This window comes from Nyctibius grandis, chromosome 4, assembly GCF_013368605.1.
Source record: "Nyctibius grandis isolate bNycGra1 chromosome 4, bNycGra1.pri, whole genome shotgun sequence".
Lineage (NCBI taxonomy): Eukaryota > Metazoa > Chordata > Aves > Nyctibiiformes > Nyctibiidae > Nyctibius > Nyctibius grandis.
In genome coordinates this window covers 41,892,142-41,912,385 of record NC_090661.1, presented here as the reverse complement: position 1 = coordinate 41,912,385, position 20,244 = coordinate 41,892,142, and the positions used below count along the sequence as shown (strand labels likewise).

The following is a 20,244-nucleotide window of genomic DNA, read 5'->3' as shown; positions in this document are numbered from 1 at the left end:
TGTGATCAACAACAGAAATGTGCCCTGCTTACCTGAACAAATAATCTACTAGAATTATGGTTTATATAATCAACATTACATTCATGTCTGATACATACAAAAGTGTCATTATCTGCCAAATAATATTTGTCAAATAATATCAAATAACGTCAAATAATTATCAAATAATATTAAATAATAATAATGTCTGTGAAATAAACACAGAACCTCTGGATGTCCTGGAATTTGTCAGAGGTGCTTCTTCATAGAACACAATTCTCTATGCAGGATTCACGATTGCAATCTTTTCTTCTGTGAAATGGGAAACTGAATGGTTAAGTTTACTTCATAGAGAATTTGTTACTTAAGGTGTTGTGATCTATGTGACTTTCATTGCTGGCACTTGGGCATCACGTGCATAAAAGACTGCTCAGGGTCTATACACTTTCACATCCAAAAGCACCTCTTTTCACAGGACACTGGGCATATCACCCCATCTATGTTCACAGTAATTATCGTTCCTTCTTCCTTCTGATTGGGGTCTTAGTGAAAGGCAGCAAACTGAATATCTCCCTTCCCCGAGGCACCAGTGGAATGAAAAACTGATTTAAAATGAGGAACAAGTCTAAATCTCAGACTTTCAGTGTCATCCATTGTGGCTAGGTCTCCAAAAGCAGGAGAGTGAATTTCCTATGCAGACTTCTTAATGACTATAATCTTGCCAACAGAAGTTACAGTAACTACATTAATCCAAATGTAATTACTTATACACTGTGCAAAGCAAGCAGATGCTTCAGGAAGTGGATTTCACTAACAATTTTTTTAAGGAAGGAATGCAAAGGTAGATAGTTGTTTTTTTTCTGGTGGAAAAGTGTAAGCAAATCAATGATGCACTTAGATTACTCAGCTTTGCTGAGGAAACACTCCAAAGCCCTGCGTAGAGGGCTCACACACACACGCTGTGGAAGTTGCATGTGCAAGTACTTGTCTAGGACATTGCATTTAACTTTACCAAAATTATAAAGCATTTAAACTCTATTATTGAGCTGAATAGCCTACTTTTAAAGCTATTTATTTCAAAGGATATTAAAAGTGAAATGATAGAAAGAATTAGAAATGGTTCCAAATTAATTACACAATAATGCATTATTGATTACTTACCTGACAGCCGAAGTTAGCTTAGCTGTATTATCAGAAAGCATACTTATTGCTCCTTCATCCTCTCCTTCTATACCCTGCGTTTTGGGGAAGGGTTTGGAAAGGGGAATAAAAATAGTCATAATAAATACAAAGATCGAACGTATAAATACAGTCAGTGCATTTAGAACCTATTTTCTCATAATGGTATTAATGTCTGGATTGTGTTTTACAGTTATTATGGAAGTTATATAAATGTAACGCAAATAAACGCAAGAAATTGAGACTCCTCATGAAATACGGTGCTTCTAGTCCTACTGTTAAGATTGTGTTATGCCTAAAATTCAGCGTGTGCTGATAATTTTTGTGTGTGAGGTGACAGAGTGGGCTAAGCATCTCTACAAGTCCTATTATGTTTCACAGAAAGCACATACAGGTGATAAATCTTACCATGATACTTTTAAGTCTTTTGACTTCATCTTCTTGGGCTCTGTAGGATTCCAGTTCTTGCTGAACAGACTCAGCTACCTCTGGAAAAGGACTAATGCAATACTCTGCATTAGGCTCAGTTAAATCAACAAATTGAAACACTAGAAGCAGAAGGGTTGCATGACCAAGATGATAATGAAAATGTTTTCAGAAATATCGATACACAAATCATGCAGCAGTATCTAATAAGTGAAAATAATGACATCTTACTGTAGGTTTACTTAAACTTTCTAAAATATATTCACTGCTTTCAGTATTTTTATATAATTTTGGTAAGAACCATTTTGTGCTCTGTAACAAAAAGCTAATATACAATTAATATGGACAATGAATATTGACAATGATCATTCCTTAAAAAAACCCAAACTTCAAAAATATTTTCAAAGCAGCTTAAAAATAGAACTATCATAATATGAAGAATACTTAGAATTTATATTGACTAAATTAATATAAACTCTGTACCTATACAGCTTACCTGCCCTTATGCTTTTGCCAAAATTTATCAGATGCAGTTAAATCATAGGACTTCTTATTTTTTTTCTTAGGTCTAGCACCTGCTGGAGAACTTTCCATTCCTGTTGATTCTTCCAAGTTAACTCTATTCAAATGGAAATCCTAAAAAAAGAGGAATCTTATGTAAATATTTGACAGTTTTTAATTATTTAATCAGTCTTTTACACTCAATCAATTACCTTCTAAATATTTTCTAAAAAAATATTAACACAGCTATTTATTAGAATATCATAAAAGGGCAGGAAACAGTTTACTAACTAACTAGGTAATAACAACAGCAATGTAAGAACTCCAAAATTACTCACACTTACTAAAAAAACACCAAACAAAGCAACAAATGCTAAGCAAAGACATCTGATTGTCTTGCATAGAAGCAATCTTCTGACACTGAACTCTGAATACCATTTTCTGTATGGAAAATAAATTATTTAGCAATAACTGAGCTCTAACAACTGACCAAAACTTTGAAGTAACAGAAGTTTCTGTGTTGCAGACAAAAAATGTTTCTAAGGCTTTTCCACTTACACACAACTACAGCAAAAAAACAAGCTGCAAAGAAGCTCATGACGTCAGCAACAGGAACATCCACTGTGACGACTATTTAGCTACACCTTCATAGGTGTTTTTTTCCCTGTTTTTTTCAATCACTAGTGAAATAGTGAGTGTGTGATAAAGCAACAATTTGCAACAAAGCTGCTATTTCTCCATATAGCTTTTCTTCTTCCACAGATGCATAAACCTAGAAACTACATCTTTTTGTTAGATGACACAGTTATGCCCACATAATATGCCAGCACACTGGTTCCTGTATGTCTTCTGGTTCTTTCCTCCATTACTTTTGCCAAGGACAGCTTTGTATTTTCTGCAGCGTACATATTCCCTCTGGTTTTCAAAAAAGATTAACAAGTACTCCACTTGCTGACTTTATTCTAACCCTTTTCAAGAACATTTAGAATTTCAAAGGTGCTCTTTGCTTGGCAAATAATGATGAAGAGAGTCAAATCTTCAATTATACAGAAACTGCTATGAATCTTTTAGAACAGATATTTTTTCCAGAAATAAAACTCCACTCTATTATGTTCATTACAGTACACAGAACTAGACCATTGTAAGTGAAATTGCCAAATAAAATTTTAAAATGTTCCTAGTTATCCCTTGGCAATGTTCACACTTCAAATGAAATACTTTAAGGGATCCACGCCAGAACAGAAACAAAACCAAGTAGCTACTCAAAGGCAGCACATGCAGTCAATGAGCACAAACCTCATCTTACAAGACATGTTTAATGTTTCAGCAAAAGAAGAGTATTTTTAAGTACATATGTTCAACAAAAAAATAAAGGAAAAAAAATCATTTGATTGCAAATTCAGCTGTAATTTTTCATGGAGATCTATGTTTTGGCTCAATTTAACTCACTAGTGACCTGAGTTTCCAAGTTAGTTTTGGCATTTACAAGGAGTTTTACCAAAATGATTCTTACTGATTAGCGTTCCTCCTTTCACCTCCCCATTTTGTCTTTATAAGGCTTTCTATCCATGCCTCCCATTTTTCTGTATCCACTCCTGAAAGGTTTTTTATTCAGAAATGGGAATCTCTTCATACAAGCCTGTTTATGTGTAGAAACACCACCATTATAATGTAAAAGGATGCAACACGCAACTTTGTGGCTGGTTTAGCATTTAGTTCAACACCTCACAGAATTCATGGACTACTGTAATTGAGCACTTAAATGAAAAACAATTTATTTGAAAGTACAGTTTACATAATCATCACCTTGGTAACACTTTCACGGTTACTATTTATGGCCTTTTAAAAGGCTACTGCAGTTATTTCATGAAATATTATGCCCAGTACATGAAGAACCTGGCATGCTTGCCTTTAAGGTGAATAACTTGACCAGTGTTGAAATTAAACTTTTGCCTTTGCCATGGAATCACAGGCCACTTGGTTACAATTCCGCTAGACAAATTCATAATCCTATCAACTCAGTCAAAAATTAGATGCATATTCCTCTAACAGTCTCAAAATCAAAATATTTCTCAAAGCTAGGTATTGAAATGATTTGCATGACTAACTCTACAGTATAAAAAAGCCTCCAGATAGTAATTATTCCTACTCATATTATCTTTCATTATTTACTCTGTAACTATACACGAAATGCATAAATCTTAGGTAAATGATATTTGCTCTCATTCAAGTACCTTTCTACTACTGGTTTTATAAAATAAACTTGAGGAAATAAAAGTGGTTTAAGGTTATCTGAATTTCCAAAAAATTATTTAAAAAATCTATTTTAGATTCCTCACAGCAGGGTCATATACCACTTGGTATCTCTATATTGAACACCTGCACCACCTTGTGGAGAAAAACAGAAATAGGTATTTTTAAAATTCAAAAATCAGTTTAATGACTCATTAAAAGCATTTATTTTTCAAAACTGAATTCCACTTAATGGAGTTTGGAGTTTACATAACATAAATGATCATGAAATACTGAGGCAAAAGCTAGGATTGCTGAATTACCTATCTTTTGATAATACCAAGATTTCAACTTTTTAACCACTTTAGAAGTTATTGCTAAATAAACCTTCTAGAGAAAATCTTCCAAGTTGGTTTTTACTAAACAACTTCCAAATAAAACAGACAAAACAGATTTTGAATTAAGAGAGAATCTGGTATTAAGTTTAATAACAAACTGAGTGAAAAAACAGTTTTGGTAACAAAAACAGATTTATTCTTACCAGAACATCATGCACTAAAGCTTGGTATGTCCAAGTATGATGTAGAGGAGTTGCTAAATCTATGTTTCTGTCAACAAGGACTAATAGGGGCCTTTGGAAGCTGAAAAGATGACACTGTATTAGTACTTCTTTGAACATGTTTCGAACACCCCAGTAACATCCTGAGTGGTATCAGCCACCTTCTACATCATATTTCAAGTTAAAAGCCAAACTGTCTACTGCAGAGTTCCTCCAGCCTTCCGCAAAGCATCTGGGGCTGATCACTGCCAGAAATTCCATGAATCATTGTCTTAGTAATGATAAAAAGATTATTTTATTATGTACTAAGTGAAATTACCAATCCATAAATATTAAGCAGATGTCAAAACACCAAACAGTAACTAGCCTTCCAGGTATTAACTAATATCTCTTTGTGTGGACACATATTTGAGTTCCAAACTACTGTTTGAGTGAGTAATATTAGACCTTAATCCCCATTATGAACCTCAAATATAAAATCTCTCAAGGGTGTTTAATTTCATTTTTCTCTTTGCTTGCATATGAAGTCCATAAAGAAAAAAATATGAACTTCTGAGATGCATTGTGGTAATTCCATCAATACTCAATTTTGTGGAAAAAGAATGCAGACATGCCTAAATGTCTTGGGTTATGGCTAAATGAAAAATTTATGGTGAAGATAGGACGGCTGTGAATTAACAGAACATTATTGCAACCACTTCCCTTAAGCACATTAACCCTACAGTAAATGTGATGGCTAAATTACAGTGTATTTAAACAGAGTAAAAGTATGTTAATTCCATGCTCTGGATTTCCTTGCAGTAAGTATTTTCACATAGATATATAATCTCAAGAACCTTAGTCACCTGATTCTGAAAACCAAACTAAAGATCTGAAGCCATTTAACTGGTTAAAGGTTCCCATGTTTCCCTTTCCTTGCATTTTGATTTTCTGAGGGTAATGATGTCATACTACTAGGAAAACAAACCACACCTCTGAAGGAAAAACAGTGGTTACAATTCAGTTCCCATGAAAATGAGGGAACTGGTATTTCACAGCTATTCTTTCTGCTAATACCTTTAAATCTCATTCTATTTTGCCACCCTTGATGTTTTTTGTGTCTTTTATCCAAGTTCTGCTCTTAATTTGAGATAAAAATATGATGACTACCAGTTAGGAGATCATAACTGTTTCCTTCAGCTACAGTCTTCCCAATACACCTCCTCACCTTTTCATGTATAGTGTAAACTCCTCTAGCACACTTTCCTAAGGCAGCCTGTGGAGTATTCAACTGTCTGGGGGCAACAGTATACACAGGAGGCAAACATCCACAATGTCTTTTCTCACTCCTCTTTGCCCTCAAAGGACTCAAATGGTCATGACTTAACAGTCTTTAACCATGTAATTATCCAAGTGGTAGTCCTTAAACAGTCCTCCTCTGGTAGATATAGGGATCAGCTGAGAAACACTTGCTTTTGACATAACTACAACTGATAACAGTGCTCACAAGTGAGAAAATGGGTATTTCTTTCTTTTTAATGGATTAAAGATTGCTAACAGATATGTTCAGACATCCAATTGCATATGTGGTCCTGTAAACTGAGTGTATTTGCAGGAGCTTGGTTCTTGCTGGGTTTAGAGGTTGAACAAGATTACCTGGTTTGTCAAAAAATTTTTGTCTCACTGTCCTAGGACCGCACAGTTACCAGCTGTAACAGTTTTCAAATCGGTTATGCTAAGAGATTGGAAAACTCCCTCAAGAGTATATAAGTTCTTTTAAGAATCTGAACCAAAGTCTTGTAAATACAGTTTTCAGTACAGTGGTGACTTATCCTAGTGAGATATTTCAGACAACTGAAATACGAAAAATAAAGAGACATAGTTATTACTAACACCATACCTGAACTGGCCAGCTCCAAGTGTGTCACCTGTAAAAAGACTGTTTCTAGCATCTCTTAGATTCTCTCTGAGCTTCTTATCTAATTTCTGAGAGGGGAAAAAAACAAAACAGCTGTTAACAAACCAATGGTTTCCTAACCTCTTTACATGATCAACATTTAAAGTTTTATTGTGCTGTTTCTGTAGTTTATAAATGTTTTAGCCGCAGAAGCCTAGGTCCACTGCACACGGGATATGTGTGTGCAGGGTGAGAGAGAACCACTCTTCCTTCTATTTTCTTCCTCCAGCATTTATATTTATATCCAGGACTACACAGAAGATGTTTATGTCCACTAATCTCCTCCCAGGCAATTAGCACCCTCTCCCTAAACGTGCAAATAGAAAATACCTTTAGGAGGCAACAAGAGGGAACCACAGGAGAAGCAGCAAACTGGGCTGTCAGACACTGTCACACTGTTTCATAAAAGTGAGATTACCCTCTATGAATGCATGCACACTGAATGCTTAGGTTTATTCAGTATTAAGGCTTCATTGACAAAGAAAGATGTGAGGAAGATGGAAGAAATGAAGCATAGTGACTCCTAATGAAGACAGTGCTGTAGAGATTTTTAATTGTGATTTAGTTCGGTAATTTCATCCCTACTTGATAATCAAGTTCAATGACAGTTTAGTTTGATATAGTAAAAATGTCTTGCACTTACAGGGTTTCCCAGTAAGATAGATAAAAATTTATTACTAAGACACACAGAAAAACCCAGGCCAGACAGCCACTTTTTAAACTGTGTAGATATAGCTTAATGGTTGTAATTATAATGCCCATCAGAAAATCTTGATAAACTCTAGATTAGGAATGATTATTCATGTTTGAGTTTCTCATCAGCTGATTCCATAATATTACAATTTCTACAGATGAGTTCCATGGAACTGAAATCAGAAAGGAAAAACTGGTACATCTCCTTTCCAGTTTTATTTCCTTCATAAGGAAAAGGATACAATGACACTAGATCTGTGCCTAGTATTGAGAAAAGTAAACAAGCTGTTAGGAAAGTTTTAAAACAATGATGCTTCTTTAGAAAATAGTTTCTTACCACTGCCACCATTTCAGCTGCAGTTCCTCTTGAGCATCTGATTATAGGAATAGCTCCTAATAAAAGATATATTGACTTCTACTTGCATTATAATTTTCAGATTATAAATTAGTGTACTTTTCATAATAAAAATTTTTAGTAACATTCTGAGATGAAATTTTTCAAGTGACAATACAAACATTAAATTTGTCTCTTGCAGTCTTTATCTATGAAACAAAAAATACTATGTAGAAATATTAAATAAAGTTTTATAAAAGTGAATATCTCATACAGGAATTTACAAGAAGTACAGAGTACACTAGAAAGATAGCTAATGTACTGTGGAGGGGACAAACTATCTCCATTTTCCATTGGCTTTCAGGTTTCAAAATCTTTAGCTACTGTTTCTCACTTGTCTATATAAACATGAAAATTCCAATACCACACAGTTTAAGTGACTGAGTAAAAGAGATTTAATTTGAACCACGCTAACACTTGAAAGAACTAAATGGGTCCAAGGGAATCTCTCTTGTACAGACTGCCCCATAGCACTCCCAAGCTCCCTTTGTAGGAATGCTATCTCAGACAGACTGATTTCAGTGAAAACTTAGATTAAATGTCATCACTATGAAAAGTGTATGAGCTAAGCATCAAGAAAACTCACAATCAAGTAAGTAAATTTAATATATCTTCCCATTCCTTGAGTTATTTCAGTTAGATGTTTGCAGGGTTTGTGTGAGGGGTTTTTTTTCTTCTTTTTCTGTGGGCTTTTTTTGGAGACCTATAAATCCAAAGTCAAAGCACTACTGATCTTCATTGCAAACTAGGATTTTGTAAAAACAGTGAATCCAAACCTTTGCATTTCAGTATTCTTCTCCCATTGATACTGAAGACTAAGACTCAACGCCCACATATGACAGCCTTTACTGTCTTTTGCAGTGATGTATAGCAATAATTTGAGCAAGATCATTAGCCCACCCTGTGAACTATTAAGATTTCTGTCAGATCTAATTCTGCCTTTAATTTGCCATATGAAATCACTAAATTTCTACGTATCTCATTGAATATGGATCTTTTATAAAAGGAAAATATATGGAAAAAAATGCTAGAATTTGAAAACTTACCAAGTGTAACAAAAAAACAGAAGAGACTATCAACAATAGTGTCCATTATAGTTTCCATTTCTGTGTCCGTTATATCTGGTCGGTTAATGGCTAAAACAGTGTTGGAAAAGAGTTAAGAATAGGGTTAAAGAAGTTTATGCCACTTTAATATCAGGAAAGCAATCCTCTTCTTACCTAATGGCTGTTAATAGCCAACAGCTTTTGTTGCAGAAGAGATCAAATTGTGAAATGCCCCTCTTAGCACATCCATTAGTTTTTTCCCTCTTTTTTTTAGTTTTTTTGAGAAAAACATTGGGAGAACTTAATGATTGCTCACTGTGTAAGGTCAAACACTACACAATCTTTTTCAATTATCTCTGACAATGCATACTGTAACTTCCGGATTTTGTTAGTATTGCGTTATTAAAAACCTCCTAGAAAACCACATTACAGAACAGAAATGGCCATCCACTTGGAAACCATTTTTCAGATATAAAATCCTCAAGAATTACTTGTGTAATTTAAAGAGAATTACAGCATGCAGTTATCTATACTTGAAGATTCTAAATCCCACCTCTTGTAATGGAGATTCCTTTCCCTTTTTTTCCTTTTTTTTTTTTTTAAATAAATTTACTGTCAGTCTCTAGGTTAGGGATAACTCCCAAGTTCTAAAACATTTCACACTACAGATAGAGAGATTTCCCTCACATATTTAGGTCCGAACAAGAGACACGTAACAGTTTTATTAAATAATTAACACTGAGAAGAATATAATAGCCAACACGAAACATAAAACCTAATCTTATCACAAGTCTTAAGTCAAGTACTACCTCAGGACTCATGCCATAAATTCCATCCTCCTTTGTTTTATTTTACCTTTAAAAATTTGTCACATAATTACCAGTCTTATACTCTTTCTTCAAAAACAAACTTCAAAGCTCTGAACATTAGTAAGCCTTCCATCGCAAATTAATGCATGGCCAGCCATAAACATTCTCTAACTTTAAAGATGCTTTTTTTCCCCAGCTTTTGTCCTCTAAGAACTTTCAAGAGACTAATTATATTAGCAATTTCTATCAGCAGCTATACTTCGTAAGTCATACTTTTTACTAGGCTGCTAGGATGAGAACAGCAATAGAAGCTCCCCCCTCAGCATCTTTTTTTATTCTGAGTTCATGTTTCTGAAATATCAGCACCAAGAAAGGCAGACTGTTACCAATATCTGTATTTTTCTGAAATGACAAAGCTTTGAAATTAACTGGGGCTATCATTCTGTAGTTATCTCCAACTAATGGTCTCCCAGTTTACAGGGGGGAAATAATCTTATTTTTACTGACTTGTCTTTGTCGCTTTTAAAATTTAATTCCCTCCCTATTTTTATGTTTAAAGTACTCACTCATGATGTTCCAGTAACCTGCATACTGTCAGTGCCTTCTGCACATTTTATGAGTACACTCTTTTTTGTTATACTATAGCAATCAACACAAATATTCAATATTACTGCTCCTTAGGTCAACCTGTGAGAAACTCCATTAATAATCTTTCAGTAAAATGTTCTATCATGTTTTCTATATATTCCTCTCTCTCCACTGTAACAAGCTTGTTGGGGATGCATCTATTGCAGAAAAGTAAGCTTAGGTCTCCTACATTTTCTTGTTCTTTTATAAAATTGATCCAAATTTGTTAAAGAAGCATTCAAATAGGATGCTAGGAACATCAGCTTTATATCAGTATTACCCATTTACTCTTCCTTCTACACAGTCATAGCAAAACAGAACCAAAGGGAGCCTGAGGGATTATCTAGTCAGTCCTCTTGCCCAAAGATGAGTTAAACCTATGTTATTTGTGTGTCTAAACCAATTCCCAAAGCCTTCCAGTCATGAAAATGCCATAATGTTTATAGGTAATCTATTCTAATATTTCACTATCTTTATGTTAGAAAGTGCTCCTAATATCTAACCAGAAACTTTCTTGTTACAATTTAAGCTCATCACTTCTTGTCCATTACTACATGGACAGAGAGAATGTGTTATCTCCTTTCTGCCTGTGAAAGCCTTTTACATAATTGAAGAATGTTATCATGCTTATTTGTCCTGACATTATCTCTCTGTAAATGCAGTCATACAGCCAGCAAATCAGGAAACTGAAAATTAACCTCTTCTGTAATATTTCTTCTTAGTTCACCCATTCAGCTACATGCTTGGCCAAACATGGCAGTACTGCTGCAAGAACAGCAGCTGTCTTTCATCACCATCAGATTTACATTGATTTATGTAGATTATATATATATAACGATATAAAAACTGGCAGTTTCCTGCTAGGGTTACTTTCCAAAGGCAAAAAAGATCACTCTTTGCCCCTGCACTCCTACTGCCTGCTTGTGTCAGAACTAGAACTCACACAGCGAGATGGATTGGCTCAGTGCTCCCATAGAAAACTAATCACTCTCTATGGGAGATTAGATTTCTGTTCGATCAGCTTTTGGAAACAGCCCACTTCTAGATTGGTTTAAACATAGCGTGAAACCACGCATTGTGTGGAAAATTTCAGCAGCCCAAGAAAGGAAAACAAACCACACAGAAACTGACAGATGCAAAACATTTTCAGTTATTTTAATTCAAATTCCTTGTTAGCTAGCAGGAATCTTATGTGAGCCGATCAAGTATCTTTACATACACACAAACACATCACAAAACAACTATTACTAAAACTCTTAACAGCAGATTTTAGTAAAAAAAAAAAAAAGTCTGCATTTCAAACAAAAATGCCCTTCATTTTGACAATGGAATCAATCCCCAGTGTGAGACAGAACTCAGTATTATGGATCCAGTTTTAAAGAAAGGTACTGACTTTGGAAATTGGGCAATGCTAAATGTTAGGCATATGGAGACTTCTCATCTCTACCTCATCGCTAGTGAGTATTCTGTGCATCCAAATAAATCAGGAATTAACTGTGTGACACTGTGTGTAGACACTGTGACTACACTAAAATAGTGAGGAGTTGCTGCTAAAAAAGGGCTATCTTGCCTCTGACTTACTCACTTCTGCTGCTTCCCTTGCACTGGATTTGCAGATCACACAAATGAGCTGATATTTTCTATGGAATGAGTCAACTGAACAAACACTCTTCAGCTCCAAGATCACTGGTTCTGATGTAAAAGGAGGAGAATATGAGGGAAACTACAGTAGGGGCAGCAAGACAACCCACCCTGTAATAGCTAGCAATTTGAGTAAGAGGGGCAGAAGAGAGAGAGAGTGGCAGTTCTTTGTTGATTTAGCATGTTGAATGGGTCAGGGGAGCACAAAGATCAGATCAAAGGAGGGAGGAAACCCATGTGGACAACTAGTACATATGTTGACTTGAGTTGCTGTAGCACCATAGCTGAAGAGGTAACTGACCTAAGGCAGCCACTTGGTTTTCCTGCTATGTTCCAAAACAGGTCCAACAGAAGTCCCAAGAAAAGAAAAGAAGAGTTCCATGAGGATGACTTCACTTGCAACTCTGAGACTTTATGAAGAAGCTGACATGCTTGGCTCACATGCTTACAGAAGCAATCAGCATTTCTTATTTTCTAGAATGCCCTTTCCCAGATTCCTCCCTGAGCCACTCCAGCCCCTAATACTAACCATCTGCCCTTGCACACCCCCACGTTTTCATATCTTCAATAAGAAAAGCAGGTACTGACTGGTCACTGTCTAGAAGATACAAGAAACTCCACCACTTAAAGTCATCTTTCTTGTTTTGCATTCCTTACAGTAACTTTCCAACTGACCATTCACACATAAACAAAATACTTGATTCCTTAAGAACTGCAGAAGGGATTATGACCAAACAGTGGTGCCTAAACACATCAGTCACCCACGGTGTCTATCTACATGTGCAAACTATATGAAATTTTTCCTATATTATTCCATGTATAAAAAGCCCTACTATCCATATATGTCTATACTGCAGACATATATAGACATATATAGTACTGTCTGTACTGCTTTACTAAATTTGTTATTTAAAAATGCATAATTATTTTTCAATATTACAATAGCCATGTAGTAAAGATGCTGAAATTAATATCTAAGAACTGCTTCCTTCATGACTTTAAACTACACATCTAACAGATTCTCTTGAATTCTGAGTAGATCAAAGCAAAATAAAATCATTGCTTGGTATTAGCTACAACTTCAAAAGTAATTTTCAACTTTAGACATTCCGGTATCATTTTTATACAAATTTTACTTACCACGAAACGAAACAAGTTCTTTGTTTTGGTTACACAATACAAACATGTCATCTTCTAAAGTAATAAAATTAAGATATTGATCAAACACCTAGAAATCAAGGAATAATGGTCAGAACAGTCCAGAGCGAAGCATAAAAAACCCTATCTATAATTTATTGCTACTTCTTTTTGAACTTTTCACAGAACTATCTATTAAAAGAAAGAGATGCAAGATATAATGTATGAATTAAAAAGCCTCTGTAAGGATTGAGCGACAACACAAAACATTAGAGCAGCTGAAAAATGCTAAAAGAAAACAGTCCAACTTCAAGTATTTCCGTGGACAAATTTTTAGTAGCCAGTCATCACTAAAAAAACACATATGGAGGACATTGTAATATTATAGGTTTATTTTTTATTAATATGAAGCACTACAACATAAACAGTGCTGGGCTCTCAGGCAGGATAGAGGAAAGAGGGCAATATCTACACAATGAGAGATTATAGCTCACAAATTCTGATTTTTCTGTAACATACCTGTACATTCAGGAAAAAAAAATAAAACTCTCTATAGCATAAACTGTTAACGGGACATCAAACAGAAAAATAGATTTAATAAAGTTTGTTCACAGTGCTGAAGACCTAAGGCTTAAACAATACTAGTAGTTCTCATTTCATTTCACAACAGTTTCTTTCTCTCATGTCAGTAGTAGTCCCTAACAGGGGTGAGAAAAAGTGAATGTATTTAAGTATATGTGAAAATAATTAGTTAATAATTTGCAGGTTTTGGTACAGGCATTCAACAAAAATAAGAGGGTACATACCTGACACCTGCCTTTAAATCATACAGGTATAGAAGTGTACTGGATAACAGTGTGTACGTATGAAACATCCACCTCTACAGTACACTGCCTATTTAAAATGACAACTGCACTCATATTGCACTTTTTGTGTATTTACGAGCTAAAAACCCCACCCCACTATACATGCACTGGATGCACTCATTGCGCTGATGAGATCGGGAATGCTCTGAAACCACTACATTGCCCCTCTTATCATTCAGCACAAAGGTCTTGCAGCACTTGGACTTTTGACTAAGCTGAAGTATAGTAATCCATCTTACTGGATTACTCAAGATGACTGTAGATTCCCTTTTTCCCCCCAGTAAATCTATGCCTGACACTGAATCTAGCTATACATTTATTTTGTTCATGATTCAGTCAGAAAAGCTGTGCATGGCACTGAAGTGGCGACGCAAGAATGCAATAACACCTGCAATGGTAGTATCTTTAACATTAGAAACTGGGGGATTTTCTTACCTTAGCCACTTGAGTTACCGCATTAGCACCTATGGCAGCATTTGCAATATCTTCCAGTTTACTTCTCGAAATGGCAGAAATAAAGTTTAAATAATAGGATTCATAAAGCTGATTTCGAAGATCCTAAAAGGAAGCAAAACCACAACCTTTTTCTGAATAAGCACTAATATAGAATCATAGAATCATAGAACAGTTTCGGTTGGAAGGGACCTTAGAGATCATCTAGTTCCAACCCCCCTGCCACAGGCAGGGACACCTCTCCACTAGACCAGGTTGCTCAAAGCCTCATCCAATCTAACCTTGAACACTGCCAGGGAGGGGGCATCCACAACTTCTCTGGGTAACCTGTTCCAGTATCTCACTACCCTCACAGTCACAAATTTCTTCCTAATATCTAATCTAAATCTCCCCTCTTGCAGTTTAAAACTGTTCCCCCTCGTCCTATCACTACTTGCCCTTGTAAAAAGCCCCTCTCCCGCTTTCCTGTAGGCCCCCTTCAGGTACTGGAAGGCTGCTATAAGGTCTCCCCGGAGCCTTCTCTTCTCCAGGCTGAACAGCCCCAACTCTCTCAGCCTGTCTTCACAGGAGAGGTACTCCAGCCCTCTGATCATCTTCGTGGCCCTCCTCTGGACTCGTTCCAACAGCTCCACGTCCTTCTTATGTTGGGGGCCCCAGAGGTGGACGCAGTACTCCAGGTGGGCTTCTGACTAATTAAAAAACATTCTTACTTTTACTATGTGATGTTCCAGTTATCCATAGTCAAACTAAATTTTTGGAAGTGCTTATCTGTCTCTTCATACAGCCCTATATGCAGTGTTTTGACTACCTAACTAGATATAACTAACCTAACACAGAACTGCAAAAAACAGGAAATTAAATTAAGCTACCAGACAGCAACTTCTACTCCACACCTTATCACTGACGAAAAGTACCCTTTGCTCTTCTTCCTTCCTTTGCTGAAGATGTACCTTCCATCAAATTCTCCCAGAGAACGTGAAAATCTGAGGTTAGCCTAGTCCAACCCTGCTGCTCAGTGCAGAGTCAAATAGAGCAGGTGGCTCAGGACTGTATCCAGCCGAATTTTGAAGGTCTCCAAGGACGTAGACTCCACGAACCCTCCAGGCAATCTGTTCCAGCATTTGGCCACCCTCATTAAAATAGCTTTTTCTTATGTTTAAATGGGATTGCCTATATTTTGATTTGTGCCACCTGCCTCTTGTCTTTTCAATTCCAAAACTCTCTCTCTGAAACACAGGAGACATATTTCCCCTTCTACTTCCTGGGAAATTGAACTTCTGCATGTAAAAATTTTGGGTAATATTTTAATGACAAATATGTGCTAATATATAAAAAATGCGAGCAAAGGTGTTCAGACATGCATAAGAACTAGACATAGAATGGTCACGCTCCAATGGGTGCAGGATTACTTCACACACTCTACCTTTGTTGCATCCACTCATTTGAAATATTAAGCATGCAAGTTACCTGGCACATTCTGTCAATATTTTCTTCTGTTGGCATTACAAAGTAAACAGCTGGAACATCTGGAATAGCATCCCGATCTGAATGCAAAAGCCTGAAAGGAAGAAAAAATACATCTCTGATGTGTTCCTCTGATTTGCGTAAAATTATAAAAGTTAAATAAACTCTTTCATTTATACAGACACATTTAATTTCCTACAGATTCTCCCTACATTTAGCTAGATTTTAGCAAGAACAAAACATGAAAAAATACCAAAATTGTATTTGTATAGTTTTTGGCTGAATATATTAATAGAGGCCTCTGAAGTTTATTCAAAGCTTGAGAAAAGGCTTTACAAATCTTCAAAAACAGATTAATCCGTTCAGAGGAAGGTACTGCATCCACATATATCAATTATTAATTATTGACATGATAACAAAAAACCTGCATACCTCATACTATTAAACTTGCCTTTCTTGCTCATTAAAACAAAGACAGGCAAGAGGCTTATACGTTTCTCTCACATTTCTGCTGATGTGTCAACATGTTGAACAGTGTTTCAATTTGTAGCCTTCACTTAGTAAAAGTTAATAAACTTTAGAAAAAAATAACTGTATCTTCATAGATCCTCCATGGCTATTACCACAGCTAAGGAATTACAATGAACTAAAGAAATGTAATCTGGAGAAAGAGAAATGGGAAATCTCTTAAAATAACACCTAAAGATTTCATATCTTTGACAAGACATAATTAAAATCTACGTGCAAGAAGACAAGCAGAGAATACGTACAGTCCCATGAAACAGTTTGTGCCAAAATAATTTTAAGATATATGAATGTAGAGGGAATTGTACAGACAGATCCCCCAAAACATCAATTGGATAATTCTTATTTTTGAGCAGGGGCCTCCTCTACTTAAGTAAGAAATCCTACTGAACAGTTTTTGGAATGACCTTTACACTCCTTGGTTCTGAATACTACTACCTGATTTTAGAAACAAGTCAGGGTATAATCTTTATTTTAGCAGTTATTCATCAAATGATTTTCAATGTTTCGTTTGTGATTTTGGGGGAATATTAAATAAAGTTCTTTTTAGCAAAAAAAATTTTTATATTTTTACTTACAGATGCAAAGTGATCCCCATATCTCTCAGCTCTTTCACTGACAGCAAAGGTGAGATTATGTCTTGGCCAAATCTGTCATAAATGAGAACCTGAAATAGATACACATCTTTTTACGAAGTGGTGTAAAAAGTGGACACAGTAGAATACAGGATTCAGTGGATACAGGAATTCAGGTTTAGGGAACTACTGTCCTAACCTGAAAAGCCCTAAACATTTACCGATTTATAATACATCATTAATTTGTCATGGACTTCCATTTGTGGTTACTAATAACAAAAACAAAAGAATGAAAAGAAACTCAGTGATAAAGGGAAATAAATGCATCACTTCCATCTTCCGAAATGTGTCAGTCAAACAGGAATCTGCTGCCAGAAATTTGTTATTGTAAGTGCAGAATTTCTCTGACTGCATTTGGGAAGAAACAAAAGGAGAAGTAGGAAAAAAAGGAACTAGTAACGACAGAATAGATGAAGAGACAGAATATATACTTTGTAGTAGCAAAAATTTCTCACAAGTTACTTACTTTTTAAAGCTAATAAAGGTAGCTTGAGCTCAGTTATACTAAATTTAAGGCTATCAATAGTTCTTCCCTTTCTATGGGCTTCTTTCCGACTCTGTGAGTTCACCTGTAAGGTATCATGTAAGTTTCTGCCAACAGGTATCAATGAGACCTAAGTGTATTTCAAAAATGTCTTCCTCAGCTGTTCATTAAAATACTGTCTAAAGAATCAGTCACTGGGTCTTCAAGCAGCCAATACCTCAAATATTAATTTGTCTCAGCAATTCTGATATTCAATTCTGTATATTCACAACACACAGGAAAAAATATTTTGTACAAGTTAAGAACACAGAGAAGATACCTGAGTTAGTTAAAATTTGAAAATCTGAACTTTTTTTGAACGCTATAAAATTCTCCTGTTCCTGTTCAAATAGTTCTTACCTTCCATACTGGTTCTCCTGTGCTGTTTTTAACAGGAGGAACATTGAAGTTCAGCATACGTTTCAAAGCCACTGGAAAATAAAGTAGAATAATGCTTTACTCTCTTTACACTTCAACAATAGAGATTAAACACATTACCAGGATTTTATTACACATTTCATTTGAGAGGAAAACCATCATAAAATATAAATGCAACAAGTCACAATTTCATTATTTTTATGCAGTTTTGCCTGACAAGTGGGCGTACGTCAACTAGAATTTATGGGCTCTGGAAGACACTGCAAAAGGAAAAGAAGAGAGTCCCAAAACATGAAGAAAGAATCTCTCTCCTTAGTTATACAGGCTACATTCTGTTGCAGTTTGCCTTAAAAATAATTCCAGTATGTTCCTGAAGATGCATTCTGTACAGCAGGAACTGGATTGCTTTATTCCCCTGATCTGCTTTTCCTACCCCACAGGAACAACAGTAAAAAACACAAGCAAAAAACACCTTTTCATCTAACTAAAACTGATACACATTTTGAAACATTTTGAGAACTCACAGGATGAAAGTGCTGCTATAAGGGGTACAAAAATACCCCTAATTTGCAACAGGAAAACTCTCTGAAACAGGAATGAGTTTTCATTTAACTTCCCATACCACACAGAAACCAAAGCAGATTCCTTCACCTGCCTCTAACTTATAAATCTACTAAGTAAGGAGTCCTTCCTCATTTATCTGGTTCAACAATACACTATGTGCTGTTCTCCCATCTTCGATTAGAAGCAAAAGACTATTTGCATCAATATAAGTTAGTGGCTATTCTCTTCAAATTCATAAACAAAATCATCACAAAGCTTTGCAAAGAGGAAAAACTTCCAGAAATCAGGGCAATGTACACCACCTTGCTCATAAATGGAGAGCAGCAGAAATGGTTAACTTCTGACTCTTCGGCTGAATGAGGCTTGTGAGTGTACTCAGCACGGTTCCCCTGGGGTTTTCAGTATCATAGGACAGTTCAGGCTGGAAAGGACCTCAAGGGATCTCCAGTCCAATCTCATGCTCAAGCAGGGTCAGCTGTGACGCCAGGCCAGGCTGCTCAGGGATTTATCCAGTCAAGTCTTGAAAACCTCCAGGGACGGACATGCCACTACCACCCTGCGCAACCTGTGGCACTGACCGTCCTTGTGGTGAAGTTGTTTCTCCTTATATTCAGTTCGAATATCTTGTTTCTATTTATGCCTGTTCTTCCTCACCCTCCTGCCATACACCACCTCACGGAGCCTGGCTCCACCTTCTCCATGCCCTCTCCATAGGTACTAGGGAGCTGCTGTTAGGTCCCCCCGTGAAGCCACCTTTCTCCAGGCTGAACACGCCCCAGTCCTGCAGCGTCACCTCACAGGGCAAGTGGTCCACCCTCTGACCATCTTGGTAGTCCTTTGTTGAACCTCCTTCAACTGATGAGCACCTCTCCTGTACTGGTAGCCACCAACTGCACATGGTATCTAGATGTGGTCTCCTGGGGCTGAGGGGGGTGGGGATAATCACTCCCCTCAATCTACTGGCTGTGCTCCTGGGAATATGGCTTGAGATGCTGCCATGCGGGGGCACGCTGTGGGCTGATGTTCAGCTCACTCTCCACCGAGAGCCCTCGCAGGCCTTTTCGGCAGAGCTCCTCTCCAGTCTGCCAGTCCCCTGCGCTGTCGCCTGTACCTTTCAAGGGGTTCTTCCTTTCCAGGTGCAGGAATTTACATTTGTCATTGTTGAATTTCATAAGGTCCCTGTTGGCCCATTCCTCTTGCCCATCTAGGTCCCTCTGAGTAGCAGCTCTGCCCTTGAGCACATTAACCAATCCCCCTAGTTTGCTGTCACCTGCACACTTAATGAGAGTGCACTTCGACACTTCCTCCAGGTCACCGATAGAGATTTTAAACAGGACAGGTCACAGGATAGACCCATGTGGTGCTCCAGTTGTTACCAGCCTCCAGGTGTAGTATGTCTGATTAATCACAACCCTCTGAGCCTGACAATCCAGACATTTTTTTACTTCTCTAGTTGTCTGTCCCTCCAACCCATAACATCCTAACTTGGATACAGGAACACAATGTCAAAAGCCTTGCTGAAGTCGAGGTAAATGACACACTCTGCTCTTCTGTTGCCTACAAATCCAGTCATTTTATCAATGAAGGGAATCAGGCTGGTCAGGCATGATTTATCATACATAAATCCATGCTTGCCTTCTCCTTCACATGATAAGAAATATTTCCCAAGAGGGTTCA

At 36.6% G+C, this 20,244-nt stretch overlaps 1 protein-coding gene across 1 annotated transcript in view; it reads right to left on the bottom strand.

Moving 5' to 3' along the window:
* The window catches only part of SCFD1 (sec1 family domain containing 1), a 55,961-nt gene that overhangs the window by 33,385 nt on the left and 2,332 nt on the right, over positions 1-20,244 (bottom strand). The window contains exons 2-13 of the mRNA XM_068397890.1: positions 17,986-18,056; positions 17,046-17,134; positions 15,946-16,036; positions 14,461-14,583; positions 13,163-13,250; positions 8,946-9,035; positions 7,843-7,898; positions 6,756-6,841; positions 4,859-4,958; positions 2,081-2,220; positions 1,567-1,657; positions 1,141-1,214 (exon numbers count right to left, since the gene is read on the bottom strand). Coding sequence (XP_068253991.1) covers positions 1,141-1,214; positions 1,567-1,657; positions 2,081-2,220; positions 4,859-4,958; positions 6,756-6,841; positions 7,843-7,898; positions 8,946-9,035; positions 13,163-13,250; positions 14,461-14,583; positions 15,946-16,036; positions 17,046-17,134; positions 17,986-18,056 — 1,099 coding nt within the window. The remainder of the gene's footprint in view (positions 1-1,140; positions 1,215-1,566; positions 1,658-2,080; positions 2,221-4,858; positions 4,959-6,755; positions 6,842-7,842; positions 7,899-8,945; positions 9,036-13,162; positions 13,251-14,460; positions 14,584-15,945; positions 16,037-17,045; positions 17,135-17,985; positions 18,057-20,244) is intronic.